The sequence below is a fragment of the Spermophilus citellus genome, assembly GCF_964194105.1.
Source record: "Spermophilus citellus genome assembly, chromosome: 3".
Lineage (NCBI taxonomy): Eukaryota > Metazoa > Chordata > Mammalia > Rodentia > Sciuridae > Spermophilus > Spermophilus citellus.
The window spans coordinates 78,105,421-78,124,002 of record NC_138184.1 but is presented as its reverse complement, the minus strand read 5'-3'; the positions used below and the strand labels follow the sequence as shown (position 1 = coordinate 78,124,002).

At 41.0% G+C, this 18,582-nt stretch overlaps 1 protein-coding gene across 1 annotated transcript; it reads left to right on the top strand.

Moving 5' to 3' along the window:
* Positions 1 to 1,463: 1,463 nt before the first annotated feature.
* LOC308643368 (testis-expressed protein 38-like) lies at positions 1,464 to 2,799 on the top strand (the record flags this gene model as incomplete). The annotated part of the gene is made up of 2 exons (XM_081283247.1): positions 1,464 to 1,584; positions 2,222 to 2,799. The coding sequence occupies 2 exons, from the start codon at positions 1,464 to 1,466 to the stop codon at positions 2,797 to 2,799; spliced, it is 699 nt and encodes a 232-aa protein (XP_081139373.1).
* Between the last annotated feature and the right edge of the window lie 15,783 nt (positions 2,800 to 18,582).

The following is an 18,582-nucleotide window of genomic DNA, read 5'->3' as shown; positions in this document are numbered from 1 at the left end:
ATATATTTTATATTATACATATATTATACAGATATACACATATATGCCACATATCAACAAGTAATATAGATGTATAATAAAATAAGTATGATTGCTATTAAAATTTTTTCAGACAGAAAATTATTAATCAATTTTTAATTGATTTAGGCTTCCTACATTGTTTATTCAATAACTGAATACTGGGGTCCATCCCTAATATCAAAATCTTATGTAAATACAATGTATATGTATATGCACAAATCCACACATATTTCCTTTTGGATGGATATATCCCATTGGTTTATTGGTATACCATTTGATAGACAGAAGCTTAATTGCTTTGCAAGCAAAGGAAAAACCCAGGGGACTCTTGTCTAAGAGGCTGTGATTCTGCACATTTTTAAAGATGTAATTTCAGGTGTGTCCAGTCCTACTTCACTTGTTAATCTGGGATATAATCATTTTTAAAATCTTCTGGTGCCATCCCCAACTCTGAATTTCTTCAGTCCTGTGGTGGGTGTGTGCTCAAGGACAGATAACTGGATGGGGACAAAAAGTAATCCTGTTTCCCCCCAGGTTAGGGACAGGGATAGGGGGATTTAAAAAAAATCAATTTTAAAATAAGCCTCAGTGGCAGAGCATCATGCTGGGGTTTTTCAGGTTAATTTTTTCAATTTAACTTATACTTAACTGAACATTAGTTGTTCATGGTGGGTGGGTGGTATTATTTAAAAGGGCATCGCTTTTATGCCAGTTCAAATAGAACAACTTTCTAAAAATGATATATTAAATCTGTAGAACACTATATATTTTCCACTTTAAAAAAGTTTAAATTTGTTGAAATCACTTTGATTCCTGTCCCTGGGACCAATTTGTTTTGAATTCATCTGCTTCAGAGTTCTAGAAATTGTGGAATTAAATGAAAGAACTATTTGTCTCAGATTTGGGGAATTGACCACCTGGCCCGATAAGGAGGTGTTCAGTGGTGGAAATGTGTGAGAGACACTCCTGAGTGAAGGAGCAGTCTGAGCCAAAGTCCAGAGGGGAATAAGCAGGGTCTGTGGGAACTGGCATGCCCAGGGCTGAAAGGTATGTGAAGGATGGGGAGGGAGTTGAAGCTGGAAAGAGAAGCAGGATCACATAGCAGGGAGCTCCCATAGGACCTGATGATGTCCAAAAAACTCTTTTGATAAAACAAAACAGAGATGGTAGGAGCCAAAGGAGGAGATTTGGACCACATGGTTCTTCTGAGCCCTTTTGTTCCCTGACAACTAGGTAGGACACTTCTTAAGGTTAGGGCTGTCCAATGCTCACTGTCCTCCCTGCCCCACTCCCCACTGGAGAACGGCTCCCTAACAACTGAAAACACAAGTAGAACCCCCTGAGGGTATAAAGGCCCCTTCCTGGGGGCTGCCCTGTGAGTTTACCACACACAGTTGGGTACAGACAATTCTATAGTGGACCAGTCTTTCATGGAAGACAACATGCTCATGAGATGTCACAAGATGGAGTCCCTTATTCCATCAACTGCCAACCACTCTACCAGCACCAGCCCTAGAATTCCTAATGCTGAGAACCTGGTGACTTCATCTTCAGAGAACAATGGTACTGGGGCATTCTGGGGACTCCTATTGGTGGGCAGAGTAGTGGTGAGTTCACTCTTTTCAGAGCCACAGGCCTGGTAACCAGAGTGAACTTTATGGATTCGCAAAAGGAGGACCTGGGCCTCCCTGGCCGTAAGTACACCCAGACCTTTTGAGTGTGGGGGACAAACTTTCAGGGAAGACCTTCTGCATGGATGGGGTGGCAGCTGCCTGAATGGAGTGCTATGTAGTTAAGAGACAGGCTCCTCTAGGAGACTAAGGACTCCTCAAAGGTAGAGACCATGTTCTGCCCAAGCAGAAAAGATACAATTGAGGTCCTTGCTCTTAGTGAGGCTTCTCAGTCTGAATGACTGCATGAGTCCTGGACTGGGAGCCAGAAGGCCTGACTTGAGTCTGGGCAGGTCATGGCCCTTGTACACCTAGTGTTCCTTATCTATAAAAGGCTAATGGGGACCCTTTTGTGCCCTGCAAATATACCTTTGACTGAATCAGGAAATTATTAGGCATGTCTTTGATAAGGGTGGAAAAGAATGAGAGGATGAATGAGCCAAATCCAGGAGAGGAATGAGAAACAGTTCAGGTCCCAAGCTAGAGCTGTCAGTCAGCTTGCCTCTTTTCTTTTTTTTTTACTGCCTCAGCGTGGATCCCATGGTACTTTGGATTTTTGGGGCTGTGCACTCTGATAACTGGTGGCTGCATCCTCTTAATACATTGGAGGAAGAACCTGTGGAGGAGGGAGCGTGCCCAGCAGTGGGTGGAAGTGATGAGAGCTGCCACAGTCAGTTACAGCCCCCTGCTGTACTGGATCAACAAACGACGCAGATATGGCATGACTGCTGCTGTGATCAGAATAGGCCCTACCAGGGCTGTTGCCAATACTGACATCCAACTCCAAATTCCGGATCTTCCATCAGAGCCACACCCCCGTGAAGACAGGCATCATGCCTTCAGAGGCAGCAGCCTCGAGAGAGAAGCCCCTGTTTCCCTCCAACCAAACTGCTCTGGTGGTCCCACCACAGGCCTCACCTACCGGGCAGAGCCCCAGACCCCATCCCCGTTCCCGATTGTCTTTCCAGAGATCCCCTCTGCCCCACCCCTCCACACCCTGAACTTTCCTGCCATGATGTCCCACTCTGCCTCCTACCCCTTCCTCGGGGGTCCTGAAAGGAAGGTCCACTTCTATTCCCTTCCCACACTGTTCCAAGGGGTGAACTGACCCAATGTGTAGACTTTTGCTTCAGGGTCATAGACTCCTCTCACTGAAAGTGAGAGATTCAGGGGCCAGGTATTAGGAGTTAACCTCAAGCATCTTATCATGACACAGAGGTCAGAGCCCATTTAGTGTTAATTAATAAAATTTTTGAAAAGTCAGAGTCATTTGCATCTCATTTGCCAGTAGGAAGGCAATGTCCTTCCCCAGTGTCATGGTGGCACAAGTCTCACCAATACAATGAGAACTGGAGGCTGGCTCTGTAGAGACACATTGAGCCAATACTTGTGGATGAGCTCAATTCCCTCCATCAAGTATTCAATGTGTTCAAGACCCTGGGCTAGGTCCCCAAAGGCACTGCTCTTCTGCAGGATGGGAAGTAAAATTGCCACAAGAGTGACAGTTGGTGGGGGCACACAGCTATGCCAGTCCACAGTGACTATCCACTGGCCAAACAAGTCATCATGAGGTCAGTGAACCACACCACACTATGCGCTGACTGGGTGATACCTATGGTGTAGCCATACTTAGCTGGTTGTTTCTGTACATTATTTCTAACAGAACAACACTGCAAAATGGCTATTATGATTTTTCTTTTACTGATGAGGAGACAGGTTCCAAGGGCTTATGCCATTTTCTTCTTTTTTGTTGTTATTTTCGCTGAGCCTCTTCTATTTACATATGCCTGGCATTACACTTCCTGGTCTTTCCACCCCATGGTATCCCTTCCCTAATCATGTCTTCTTTAAACATCCTTGGTGAATGAATGCTTCACTGTGTGTAGAGTGTCATCAGCTTTGTCTACAGATTTGCTTACTGGAAGGGCTGGTGGCAACTGCCTAATATTATATGTAGTAACACCTCCAAAGTGTGTATCTTAAGATATCCATGGCTGCACAAAAGTTGAGTCCCCTGTCATTCTACTACATGAGAATATTAATTTTTATACTTCCTGGATAAGGTCCAAAAAGGAGACACAAAGATAATTATGAGATATTTGGCCCCAGTTTAAAGATAGGAAAGCCTGATTCTGTCACACAAATGTTTCCCATTTACTTTGCAAATGAGCAAACCCACTTACCATATTTCATCTAAACTTTAAATGTACATGGCCCTGAGAGAAGTGCCTGTTTTGCCTATTTTGTGTTCTGTGGTGCATGTGATTGTGATTCTCAGAAGTTAGTAAACATGTAGCTAATTTTTTATTCCTTTTTCCCCCTGTGTTTGGGCTGAAGGACTTAGATCCAGCAACTGCAAAGAAAGCCTGAGTCCTATCTACATGACCTCTAGCAATATATTTTAAGCCATTTTCTTTAATTTTTTTAAAGGGGAACCATTTCTTCCTTGTGTAAACATGATCTTATATTGCATCTCAAAATACAAAACAGGACTAAGCATATCTTCTCTGGGAGAACAGAGGCAGAGGTTCACTTCTCCCTCACCTTGCTCCCTCTTCACCTTGCCCCCTTCAACCCTGCAGAGACCTAAAGTCCATGACCTATAGTCTTCACTTCTTTACACCCAAGTCTCTGATTCTGAAGGTAGATTCTAGAACACTGATTTGTGCCAATAATTACTTAGCCCCTGCTTTCAAAGGAGGATAGAAGCCATAAACATAAATGAAAGAAGATTTTCTTTCTCTTAACAACCAAGGGAGTCGGGGGAAGCTTTGAGAGGAAAAACAATGTGAGAGAAAAACAAAATGCTTTATTCAGATAAATTAAAATGGTTTCACTAATATGAAATGAAGCTCAAACTGAGTTATAAAAACCTTGAATTTACCCCCTAAACTGAACCAAAATTGCTTATATGTTACCAAAATAGCTCCACTAGAACAAAAGTAGATTTGCATTACTTCATATGAGAATACAAGTTAGAGGTTAGGTTCATATAACAAAAATTACATGCTCTATAAAATCTCTGGATACCCAAATGTGTTCTGGTTTGGGTATGAAAGAAACCAAATCTAGCTGGTGTTGGTAAGCAAGCCAAGGAGATGCACAGCAGACAAAAAGCTGTCAATAAAAACTACTAGACAGGCCATTGACCCCATGGGAGTCAAAATTCTCCACTGTGACCAGCAGCGCCAGCAGAGGGGGTTGGAGGGGTTATGTGCAGCAGTGTAAAGAAAGGAAGCTGCAGTAGAATGCAAAACAGCCTGCAGCAGAGGAAGGGTGTCTACTCCTCAGCTTTGTTGCCGCAGACCCATTCCTGGGTGCTAGGTACACTGCAGCATCTTGAAGCCAGGCACTCTGTTCCTCTGGGAATTCTACAGGACCTGTTACCTCTCTGAATAATGGAGAGGCCCTTTAATGGGGCGAGGCATATTTATATATATATATATATATATATATATATATATATATATATATATATATAAAAGGGTCAGGAAGCAGTGCTTTGGGAAACTAAAGAAAGAAGCAGTAGGAGCTGCCATGCAGAATATCTAAAGGATTGCAAATGAAAGCCAAACTCAGATCACTACCCAATCTTTCCCATATCACTATTGAACCTTTCTCAGAGAGCTGAGGATGTGGCAGGTGAGGCTTGAGTATAGCTCAACACAAGGACTAGATTGGGTAAGTGAGGAGCCCATACCGATATAAATCCCACATTAATAATAACTAACTGGTTTCTGAGGCTTGTAAGCTTGTCTTCTTAAGTATAACAAAGGAAGTTGAGATAATGACTTGTTTCTCCCTTTGAGAAGCTGTTTTGTGGAGATCTCCTACTAAAATACAAGCCCTGCTTAATTTTTGTGTTTTTTTTTAAACACGAAGGTAATTTTTTAATCAGAGGGAGAAAAGGCCATATTTTAATACAAAACCAGATGTGACAATGCATACCAAAGAACTATAATAGTCTTTAAGATGAAGAAAGCACAATGACAGAAATCATGATACAGTACACCTCTAAGAAGCCTACAACAGACTAAGAAAGAAACACACACACCTCCCCAGTACCCCCCCACACATGTATGTACAGGCTGTATGAGCAATGATTTTTAAAACACATTGGAAGAACGGGATGAACATATCCACGTGTGCAAATGAACATGTTTTCCTTAGAAACATAGCATGGTTTTCTTTCATTTTACTAAGCTTACAGAAATTCAATCTAGAACTATTTCATGCCTAACACATGTAAAGGAAAGGGTATAAAGTAAAATTTTGCATTGTCCTGGGAGTTGTTGATTGCATTTTTTTGGAGGGGGTTAAAATCTACATACAAATAGAGGTTGTTATGATGCTTGCCATTTACTTTAATAGATTACCAAAACACTTTATACAGCACTATTTACATTACAGTAAATATGTTACACCGGCAATGGTGGCCAGGGGATCAGTGCTTCCAAACTTCTCCAGTACTTACATGTGGAGATCTAAGGAGGACAATATATCCAGAAGATAAGGAATGGTTTGCTCCCCACTGACAAAGTGCTCCCTGACCAAAGAAAAGTCCCTATAGGCAGTATCTTCTGGTCAGCCACAGTCATTGTCAAGGAGTCCAAACCCTCGAGGCTCTTCACTGGACCTTGCAGTTCTCACTACTCCTGGGCTCAGGTGCAGCACCTGGGCTCGGGGCAGGACGGCCTCGCCTAGCTCTCAGGCCCTCTCTGGGTTTGGCAGCCGAGCTTCTCTCAGGAAGATGATTGACAGAGATTTTGTGGTGGACTCTTGGAAGGCAGAGCCTGAACCACCATGGCTCTGTTGAGCAACCTTGACCTTTTATGATCTGCTGCCAAGCCCTGCTTAATTTTGAAAGTTCACAAGCTGACATCCCCAGGAAGTATGACTCTAGAGTTCACTCATTCTCAGAGAATAGCTTCTGACATGTATTGTATTCCCTTGTTCTGATGCATTATCTAAAGACTAGAAAGATATTTCACGACTATGGACTTTAGGAACAGAACTCTAAAATGACTTTTGCTTATATATTTGTTTGGATATTGGATCCACAAACATGTGAAACTCCACAGTGTATCCAAATTATACACTCCTGTTTGATGTTTTCTCCTTGACGAAGATTGATGATCTTCTAGAGAATAAAGATTTCTGTGATCCTTTGAGGAAAAAAAATTGACTCCAGCCTTACCACTTGAACTCCACCTCAAAAACTCTATTTTATAATCATGGCACAATTACTATTTTACCCATCTAGTTTGTGAATCCAATACAAAGATTAACCAGCTGTTGCTTTTTTTAAATTGAGAAGTAAACCATCTTTCACCCTCCATTCCAAGTGAAGCAAAACCCACAATCTATTAAGTTTGTCTAATGATTTCTTTTTTTTAATACTAAGAAATTCCATACATTTTCACCAAAGGTCTAAAACCATAGGTTTTACAGGAAAATCTCCTATCAACTGAACAATATCCAACAGATGAATTCTGAATTTCAACTAGATGACCTTTTTTTTACATATATATGATATGAAGGATAGCTTTGCTCAAAGGAAGTGCACATCAGGAAAAGTGGGTTGAAAAGATCCATAAAGCTAGAGGGGAACTGATTTCTTTTACTATAAGTTCAACCCCTTCATTTTAAAGAAGAGGAAAGTGAACTTAGCAAAGGAAGGACAGTCTTCTCAAGAAATAGTTGTAGAACAAGAGGATGTCCCAGGCAGAGAGAAAGGAAGGAAAGGGGGGAAGAAAAGAACCTCACCCTAAAACTCACACCAGGTACAAATATTAATTCAAACTGATCATGGATTAAAATGTAAGACATAAACCCATAAAGAAAAGGAAAGTGAAGCTCAACAAGGGATCTTGGTTTGCCAAAGTTCATCCAGTGACTTAGACTTGTCACAGAGGTTGTTTCAATACATTATTGTTCACCAGCTTAGCAAATTCCCTTTGGCCCTAATAATTCTCTACTCAGGCTCACTCAGAGTAAATGGTTGCCACTCTGTTGACTGGATATTTGTTCATGCTCTTTTGGTCTTGAAAAATCTGATTCATGCTTCTTCAATTACTCATCAGCCTTCACTAGCCAACTGCCCTGTGCCAGCCATCGTGCAGGGTTAGAAGCTTGAAGTCATGTTTCCCACCTCAAGGGACTCAGGGTTTATGGGGGAGAGAGTGGAGTCTCACGCTAATGAGATTTAAACCCCTTCAGGGGCAACAACCAGCTTTTCCTTCCTTTTTTCACCGGGTGAGCACAGCCAGTGGAGCGCTGGGCACACCTGGCACGTTTTGGTGATTGGCCAGTCTTGAGGTCCAGGACACTGGCTGCCCTGGTCTGTTGGGAGGACTGAAGTCTACAGAGATTAAGGGGCAAACCCTCCATAAGGTGAGAGAGGAGTGCAGGCTGTCCCACGCGACTGGGGGGCCACCTGGCTCATGTCTTGGTCTGCACCAGGCAGGGGAACCCGCCAATGGCAGAGAGAACCTGGCAGGTCAAGGAAGACGCCCAAAGCTCCACAGGTGCCTCCTCTCTGGGCACAGCCCTTGGCTGCCTGGCGCCTAATGATGGCTGCTGTGGGGTCCTCACCCAGGCCTGTCCCTGCAGCGCCTCCAAACAGAACCTTAAGCTGCTAGTAGGCGGGTTACAGGGATCCCACCACGTTTCTATTTCCTTCTGGGTCTCCTTTCTGGAGTTTGGAATTTTTCCTGGTGGAAAGTCGCGGGGTCACCCACGGCCTCTCCTCTGTCGCACCCTCAGCCCCGTGTTTCTGCTTCTCAGAAAATTTAGTGCCCTTGGGGAAAACTTTAAAATTAAACTTCAAATTTCAGGAAGAAGAAAATTTCAACATGAAGAGCTCTGGACTAACAGGGCCCAACCGCCCTTTCTCTGGAGACACAGGGCCTAGGACGGTGCTCACCTCAGGGGTCAAAGCCTCCCTCTCACCCATTGCCCTGGTTCCTGGGCCTTTTCCAGACCGACCTCTCAGCTCATGAATAATCAGCCCCGCCTTTCTGGGCGTGGCCAAGGCTTCCTCATGAATAATCAGCCAGGCCTTCCTGGGCCGGGACAAGGCTTCCTCATAAAGAATCAGCCAGGCCTTCCTCATAAATAATCAGCCCCGCCTTCCTCATAAATAATCCGCCCCGCCCTCCTGGGCGGGGTGACACTTCCTCATGAATAATGTATTTTTCTCTCTGAGCTTTCAGGAACCAGAGGCGGAGCTCCATCTCATGAATATGCAAAACAGAGGAGAATGACAGATAACGCTCACCTGCCGGGCGGGGCCCCTCACAGCCTGCTCCAGCTCTCAGTACAGAGCCCTCCAGCAGCCACTGCTGCCTCTCTCCCGCCTTTCTGAGGGCTCAGTCGCGCTTCTGGCTGGTGGGCCCCCACCAAGCTCGTGCCTCCTCGGGAAGCTGGAGTCTCAGGCTGCCAAGCCTGGGTGACCGGTAGGTCAATGACAGCCTCCTGGGGCTTCCCGAGGTGGAGCTGCCCTCTGAGGTGAGGCGCCAGCTGGGCGGGTGAGGTCCCCGAGGGACCTAGAGCCTCCTAGGAAGGGCCGCTGGGCTGGGGTCCCAGACAGACCCGAGGTCAGCGCAGTGCTGCATGGGCCAGGGCTAACTAGACTCTGGAGGGACCTGGGGTCCAAGAGAAGGACAGGTTAGGGATCCAAAGGGCAGAGCTCCTCAGTCTTCCAGTGCATCTCCCACCTCTTCCCCACGAGTGACCCTCCATGTATAATTATGAAAATGGGACAAACTGTACATCGAGTCCCCTTACCCTGCCCTTGAGCTGAGCCTCTTCTGCAGAGGTCGCCCCTGGCTGCAGCAATACCAGGGAAATCAAGAGGAAGGGGATTACTGTATGTTTTCTAAATTTACATGTAAGATCACCTCTGCAATCACATAGGGCAAGATGGTATTTTTTTAAAAAATGGTGTCCGAATAACACAAGCATGGAGAATAATAAACTCTTATCCTTCATCCAAGCTATACACAAAAATTTGTGTATTTAGATTTATTCTATATCTATATTCAAAATCGAAAACAAATTTTTTTTTCTGATATTGGATTGTTATAGGTAAGGATTGTTTATATTGCATTAAACCAAAACAGAAAATTGATAAATCAGGCCTGATTAAAATCATAAACATTTCATTATCAAAAGATATCTTTAAGGCTGTAAATACATCAGCTATCAACTAATACAGAATCTGTACAGAGAATATACAAAGGAACCCTACAAATCAATAAGCAAAAGACGTTTCAATGTTAAAATGAGCAAAACACTTGAGCTAGCATTTCACAAAAGACATTCTAACAATCAACATAGATCCTAAGAGGTGCTCAGAATATGACCCAAGAAATGCAGATTAAAACCACAAACAGATGCTCAGCAAAATGGTTAATCAATTTCAATGGTCAATCAGGATTGCTGAGGATATGCAGTCACTGGAACTCTCATGCATGCAATTTGTTAGTTCCTTATGAAACCAAACATACACCTATTCTAGGACTCAGGACTACACCACATGCTCAAGAGAGATTAGTTCCCTGCCCATGAATGACTTTTACAAGAACATTCCTGGCAGCATTATTCCTGAGAGCCAAAAGTTGGACAAAATACAAACATCCATCAACAGAAAACAAAACATTTTTTTATATAATCGTACAATGGACCATGTCAGAAATAATAAAAATATAAACTACTAGTACACAGAACACCACAGCTAAGTCTCCTAAACATTATGCTGAGAGGAAAAGCTATACATAGGGCTGGGTGTGGCTCACTATTGGAGCACATGCTTTGCATGCACAAGGCCCTGGCTCCCCGGAAAATACACACACACACACACTCACACACACACACATACACAGCACACAGGAAGCAGGAGGAGCCAGTGGGGAAGCCCTATGCTCTAGGTCCTGTACCAGGACCCCTCATGGCCCATCATGGTGGTAACTCCCGCTGAGGGGACCCAGCTCCAGGAGAAGGGAAGCTAGAAACCTGTGGCCCAAGGCCTAGGCCACAGTAGCACAGCACCCACCTGGCCTCCTGAGTAGGCGTGGCCTTGAAGAATCTGCCCCATGATAGCACATGACAAGTGCCACTCAGAAAAGGCTCTGGGGCAAGGAAGGATGCAGAGAATGGGGCTCTGCTACTGCCACCGCAATGCCAAAGGCACAGGCAGAAGTTCCTAGGTCACTACCCGGATGAGTACATACATATAACCCAGTCCTGGACCTTTCCAGGCAGCAGGGAGGGGCCTAGAAGAAGAGGTCAGCCAAGGTGGAACAGGAGGGGAAGGTAGCAAGCAAGCAGGAGGGGGACAATGACTCAGAGGAAGAGAGTGAGGTTGAGGAAGAGAGTGAGGGCAAGAACAACCAAGAGAGTGAGGAGGGCCCTGAGGAGGAAATGAAGATGCACAAAAAAGGAGGCAGTGGAAGACAACCAAGGAGAGTCTGAGGAGGGAGGAGATGCCACCAAGACAGAAAGCCAGTTTCACCCAGAAATAGAATAGGAAGCAGAGAGTGGCCCAGAGGAAGTGTCCAGACCAGGAGCTTGATTTGAGCACTAATTGCTAGAAAGATAGGCAGCTCATCTGTTTGCTGTGTCTGAAAGAAAAGTGACCACAACACTCAGAGCAACCAAGAGGTCTTTATTGCAGCAGTGCAACAGAGGAGAAGAGAGAGAAGGGGGGGGGGGAGCACGTGTGCAAAGGAGACAGAGAGAGCAAAAGAGAAGAGAGAGAGGGGCCCAGCAGGAGGGAGTTTTTATAGCCCAAATCTAATGGGGTCTCTGGGTCTGCAAGCTGCCTTGTTGGCACACAAGGGGTTAAGTGCTCGGCCTTGAGCAGGGGGTTGAGTGTTCAGCTTTGAGCAGGGGGGCGGAGCACTCAGCCTTGAGTGGGGGCTTGGACATTTGGGCTTGAAGCAAACAGATGATAAAGAACCAGAAAGAGGGTTTGAGTGGCCAGGCCATCCTGCACCTAACTTTGTTTGGCAAGCCCTGCAGACAGCTTACTCAGCCTGTCCTGCATCTAACAGTGTCCAGTCATTGAGGATCACCAGGGCCACCAGCTCTACACTCTAGATTAAGCCTTCAAAGAACTAAGAGTAAGTATTGGGCATTGAGAGCCCAGGCCTAGGGGTCAGGACAGCTGGGTTTCAATTCAGATGACCTAGCAGTGACTACACTACTCAAAAGCTGGACTATTCAACTTCTTGGGAGCTGTTCTTATTCACAGCTATTCTTTTTGTTTGAACAGCTTGAGAATCCATGAAGGTATGAACTTTAACCTGAGAAAAACTACAGTACATACAAAATCTATATATATGTATATAATTTCTAAAATATTGTAAGCCTCTGGTCTCTGGATCCCAGGCAAAGCAATCCTTGAAAGTTTTTAACCCCACTTTGGGCAGTGTAAAAATCATCACCATTGTTAAAACTAGTGCCTTGACTGAGAGTTCTAGATAAGGGGATCTCTGCCTACTTAAAAACAGGAAATCATGATTTTATCAAGTGAATCCAAGGGGTGATTCCTCCCTAGGGTAATGGTTTTCATAATGACTTGATGTGTGCCTTGGATTGATGCTTTCAGGTTCTAGGTGTGTGAAACTTGGTAGGAGAGTAAGAAGGCCAAGGCCAAATGGGGGTGGAAAGGAAAGTTCTCAGGTTCTCTCTCTGGCCTTTTACTTATCTTGGACCTTGCTGGTACCATGAGAACAGTGTTTGGCAAGCTTTAGAATTTGGTAAATATTTGTTGAAGGAATGAATTTGCCAATGTATTTGTTTTATGGATTTTTACAACAAGCAAGAGAAACTGCTGTTGTAAATCAAGTTGAGAAGTTTGTGTGATTAGCATTTAGTGCTCAGCACATTAGTAAATGTCCTTTCGTGATGGCTTTTGCTCCCTAAGCAACCATAGAATTGCTGGCATTGGGATCAGAAAAATTGTTCTAGCACTGGGAATTGCACCCAGGGGAGCTTTAACACAGACCCACACCCTAATTTCTTTATTTTTTTTTATTTTGAGACAGAACCTTGCAAATTTGCTGAGGCAGGCCTCTAACTTGTCACCCTCCTGCCTCAGCCGAGTTTCTAGGATTGCAGTCATGTGTCATTGCACCTAGCTGGATAACAAATATTTTGATAATGAAGATCCCTTGTATTCCTATTATTATTTTAAAGTACACATTCAGAAAGTGTATTAAAACATGAACAGTAACAATTATAAAGCAAATAGTGATATAACCTCCACCCAGGGATGAAGTAGAATACTAGCAATGTTGACACCACCTATGTCCTTTTCCAGTTACATTCATCTCATCCATTCTCCTGACTTTGGGGTAGTTTCCTTGCTGATCTTTATACTTCTACCACATATGTATGCCTTCATAAATTTATTTGAACTTGACACTATTGGTCTTATGTTTTTATTATGCATTCTTTTGAGTTTTGCTTCATTTTTTAAATGTTTGTGAGATTCCTCAAATGAGTTGTGGTTCATTTGTATTGCTGTATTGAAGTCCATTTTATGAGTATCCCACAGTTACTTATTCAGTCATGAAGATGAAGATTTTTGGAGCTTTGGACTGTAAAAGTGTAGGTATAAACATTCTTGTTTATGTGTCCTGGTATATGGTTACTTGTATTTTTAAAATGGTTGATGAATCTAGGAGTGAAATTGCTGAGTCACAGACCATTCCTATCTTCAGTAGTATTAGATGCTACCAATTGTTTTCCAAAGTGGTTGTACCAATTTGTACCATCATGAAGAGTATGAGTTTCTGTTGCTCTATATCTTCACCACCTCTTCCTATTGTAGAGTTTTTATTTTTGTCAATCTGAAGGGTATTTATTTAATGAATGGTATCTTATTGTGGTTTTCATTTGCATTTCTCTGGTTACTATGATTTTGAGAATCTTTTGTATTTCTTCTTTTTGTGAAGTATCCAGTCAGGTCTTTTGCATATTTTCTATTAGATCATATATGTTTTTTCTCATTAATTTACAGGTATTTTCCATGCATTTGTTGTTTTACTTCTTTTTTGTTTTATATGGGTTTCAAATATCTTCTAACTTGTGTTTTTTCTTTTTTTTTTTTAAAAAAAGATTGTTCTTTGAATGAAGATTTTAACATGCTAAAATTTATCAATACTTTTTGTTTATGGTTTGTGCTTTTTTGATCTTATTCAACTTAGTGTCAATTTTTGATTAGTGGAACTAGAGGTCCATTTTATGTTTGCTTCATACAGATAACCAGTTGCTCTAGCAGCATTTACTGAAAAGAACACCTTTGGCCAGGTGTGGTGGTGTAGTGACTTTCAAGGCTGAGGCAGGATATTTGTAAGTTCAAGGTGAGCCATTTAGTTGGATCTTGTTTCAAAAAAAAAAAAAAAAAAAAGGGCCTGGGAATTTAACTCAGTTCAGTCCCCAGTATTTCCCCCCACCTAAAAAAATTGCTTTATATACTGATCTGCTGTGCCATCTGTGATATATCAAGCATTTGTGAACATGTTTCTTGGCTTTTGTTTTCTGTACTGTTGTAGTATATTTCTGTGTGAACAAGATGTTTTTCCAGCTTTTAAAATCTGGTAGAGCCGGATCCTTCTACTTTGTTCTTCTACTAGAGTGTCTCAGTCAGCCTTATTCTTTACATTTTGTAGAATAGAACTATAAAACACTTTTTAGAATTGTGATTTTTAAAATTATTTTTTAATTATTTATTTGTTTATTTACTTATTTTGCATTACAATTCTTTTAAAGCTTTTTTTCAGGACATTTTGGGCAATTTTTTTAATATTGTATTGAATTTATAAACCAATATAGGGTGAATTAATACCATTTCAATAAGAAATCTTTTGATTAATTTCTTTAGATTTCACTGCTTCACAATAATATATTTTTTTCCTGAAAGATCCTTTACATTGTGAAGTTTATTTTTAGATATTTCAAAATTTTATACTATTATAAAAATGTTTTTAATTTTTTTAAATTATGTATAGAAATTTGATTAAATTTTATATTGGTTTTTATATTAAACTATCTGCTAAATTCTCTTACACATTCTAATAATTGTAGAATTATTCTACCTTAAAACCCTTGCAATCAAATAAGGAAAACAAACGATTAACATTTTTTGAGCACTTTTAATACTAAACTCTATGCTATGTACTTCACACATACTTCTTTGCTTCTTAAAGAGATGTTATTAGTATTTGTTTCACAGTTGACTGAGGGAAGTTAAAGAATCACACAGCTAACAAGTAGACAAGCTGAGATCCAGGTCTCTCCCACAAGTTTCTGCTGACCTTGAACAAATTACTGAACTTTTCTGTTTTCCATCTGTAAAGTGGGAGTAATTGCTCTTGAGGGGCTCTAGGACAATGAAAGAATGGATATTAAAGCTTCTGAAAATCTCAAAGGCTCATTCAACCCTAATATCTGGCATTTTTTTCTAATCATTCCTGTGGGTGGTATTATATGCCCAGAGGCAGGATGGCAGAATGGTTAAAGAGCACATTTTCTAGAACTCAGTTGTTTGAATGCCATTCCTGGCCATGTCATTTATGAACTGAGAGACTTTGGTAAATTTCTTAATCTCTTTGCACTCAGCTGTAAAATGTGAATGTTGCTGTATATATACCTCCTAGAAGAATTATACCTGTAACATTCTTAGAACCATAATTGGCCTTTAGAAGTGCTGACTTCTAAAGTTTTTATGTTTAGGTCACTCACTTGAATGAAGAATTTGAAAGCTAGAAATATAGCTCATAGCTTAACAATTGAAACCAGAATTTTTTTATAATAGGAGCCATTCAGCAGAAATAATGATTTATCTTTAAGGCTTAATAATTTACACAAATCCAAGATTAAATGAGATAGGACTAATTAGCATTATTTTAGCAGCCATTCACTGAGCAGTTCCTAGGCCCTTAGTCTTGAGTACTTCTAAAACATCCTTGGTAACTAATGCACAACAATGTGACTGTACTTAATACTATAGGACTGTAACTTTAAAATGGTTTAAATGGTAAAATTTATCTTTCGTAGCATACAGTCTCCTCTAATTCATCCTCTCAAAATGCCTATGAGGTAAGTATTATTTCTATTTTAAGTGAGGAAACAGACTTAAAGGAATTTAATAACTTTCCCAAAGTCACCCAGTTAGTGTGCTGCAGAGATCTGAAGGCATGTCTGAACACTTTTGCAGCTGTGCTTCTAAAAGGGGATACTGTGGTACCCTGACTGCTCTGAGGCACAGTTAGAATGGATAAGGTGTCTAATGGTCACAGGACTATGTGGTAGATGTAATGAACTGAAATTGAGGGCTTGTTATAAGCTGTAGTGGCCATTTATTTGTATGTAGAACTTCATTCCTTGATTTAGGAACGTGACTATATTAATAAGGATATATTTCACAAGCCCTAGACATACACAGTGATTTATCTTCCTTTGGCATTTTCTATTTAGAGTTCAGTTAGGAGTTTTTGAATTTTGGTAATTAAGTATATACATTTTTATACTTGCTACTATAAAAGTTAATATTCCAGATGTTACATTTGACCTCTGAATTTTAGTTCTTCTGATTGCTAATGACAAGTGCTATACATATTTGTTTTTCACTTGGCATTTTAATTAGTATCTCTTTGATTTTTTTATTAATAAAAGAAGAAGTGTCTAAAAATGCCTTTTTTTCCCATTGCACTTTGGTTATCATTTTAACTGGTTATCATTTTCATTGTATTGCTATACTTGAGGCAATACTCAGGAATAAGCACAGAAATGATTTATCTCCTATCTGCCAACATTCTGACAAAGGAATTTCTTGAACAGCTAAAATTGTCTTTTGGTACTAGGGATTGAACTCAGGAACACTAGACCACTGAGCCACATCCCCAGCCCTATTTTGTATTTTACTTAGAGACAGAGTCTCGCTGAATTGCTTAGCACCTCACTTTTGTAGAGGCTGGCTTTGAACTTGGGATCCTCCTTCCTCAGCCTCCAGAGACACTGTGATTACAGGTGTTTGTCTGCAGCCAGGCCTTTGCTAGTTTTAAAGTATTATTTCTATCACTGAGAAATCTAGCCAACCTACCAATTACTGTGGCCTCATACCAACTTTCTATCTCCATCCCAACCTGCATCTTCATCAGTGCCAATGTCTCCCATGGCTCCCCACTACCCTCTGTCCTCAGCTGTCATGCCTGCTAGCCTGTGCCTCCATGTTCCTCAGATTCCAGCCCCATCATTCCACATTGTTATTCATTCAGCTGACTGATCTGTACCTCCATAACTCACCTCTCACTCTGCTGTGTCCTTAGTCATCACCCAGTGATCCACGCCCTGCATAACTCCCAAGGCCCCTCATTTCTTACATTCTAGATCCCTGGGCCCTCTGACCTGTGCCTGTGTACAGCTCCTGATCCTCCCCATTGCCACCTCTCCAAGCCACCACTGTCACTCCTGTGAACCACTAGGGGAAGGAGAGGAAGTTGTTACTATCATTCTCACATGAGTGCACAGTACAGGTTACCAGAGGCTTGACTGTAATCATGCCATCTCTCTGGCCATGAATTGAATGTGTACTTATATTTTCTTGTATTTTAAAATTTTCTCAGTTTTCATTGCTAATGTGAAAAATAGCAATAAAATGCATATAAACAAAATGTCTTTCATATCCTCAATAATTTTAGGAATATATAAAAGATTCATGAGATCAGAAAGTTTGAGAGTCACTGTTCCAGATGTACAAGAAAAAGACAAATAAATAAATAAATAAATTTGGGCCAAAGACAGGCAAGTCCTTTTTTTAAAAAAATTCTACAGATACACAATAAACATAACTTAAAAATATAGTTTTCTAATAAAGATGTGCAAATAAAAAGCAAGATACTATTTGCTTACTTATAAGATTGATCATAAAAGTATAATAAATAGCTGGTTGAAAGGCATTTTAGCAGAATAGATCAGAAGCTTATGTTTCTTTTGACTCTTTTTGGAAATATGTTCTATAGAAATTATTGAATGTGTCTGAAGATTCAACATATTTATCATGTTTTGTTTTTGCTATAATATTAAAAATTTTCTAAAATCCAGATGATATTTAGAAGAAACTTCCAGTGGAAGAAAAGTACTTGTAATGTGTTTCCTTTCTTCCTTAGCTGTTTTGGTGGCCATCTAATGTTTAATTGTGTGGAACTGTAATTAATCCGAACCTGACTACCCTTTCCTTACGTACATGTATAATGAATGTCAAATGATAACCAGTCAGATACAACACTTGGAGTAATTGGTGGGTTTGTTCTTTCACCAAAAACACTTATTTTAGTTTTTAAAAACAGTTTTGGATCACAGCAAGACAGAAGGGGAGATTGGCCTAGATGTTCCAGAGACTAGAGATGCCCAGTGTAGAGTTCACTTGGGGCACTTTGCCCAGGACACTTTCAATAGAACACACAGTTACTCTAGGGATTTTGAAGCTGTGGTTATATCAGGATTACATATTTATTCCTTTTTTATTCAAAACATCCATTTACGTACTGCAAGTGGTCAAAGTAGGAAAGGTAGTAATGTTTGTTTTGTGTGTGTGTGTGTTTGTGGTTGGTGTTTTGTTTTTGTTTTTTTTCCGAATAGATGTGCTCATCTATCTGTAAGCTCCATTGCATCGATAGCACAAAGTAGGCTTAATATTTCACTCAGGTTATTCAGCACTATCATTTTTTAAGGAAACAAATACCTTAGAAACAAATCACAGTCTGCCTTAACAAAGTATAATTATGCTAATGAAAATTTAATCTTCTTTGAGGGCTATGGTCAAAATCCAAACTGCAGGACAATGTTTAGAAAAAATGGAATATAAAGTGTTGAGTTCAAT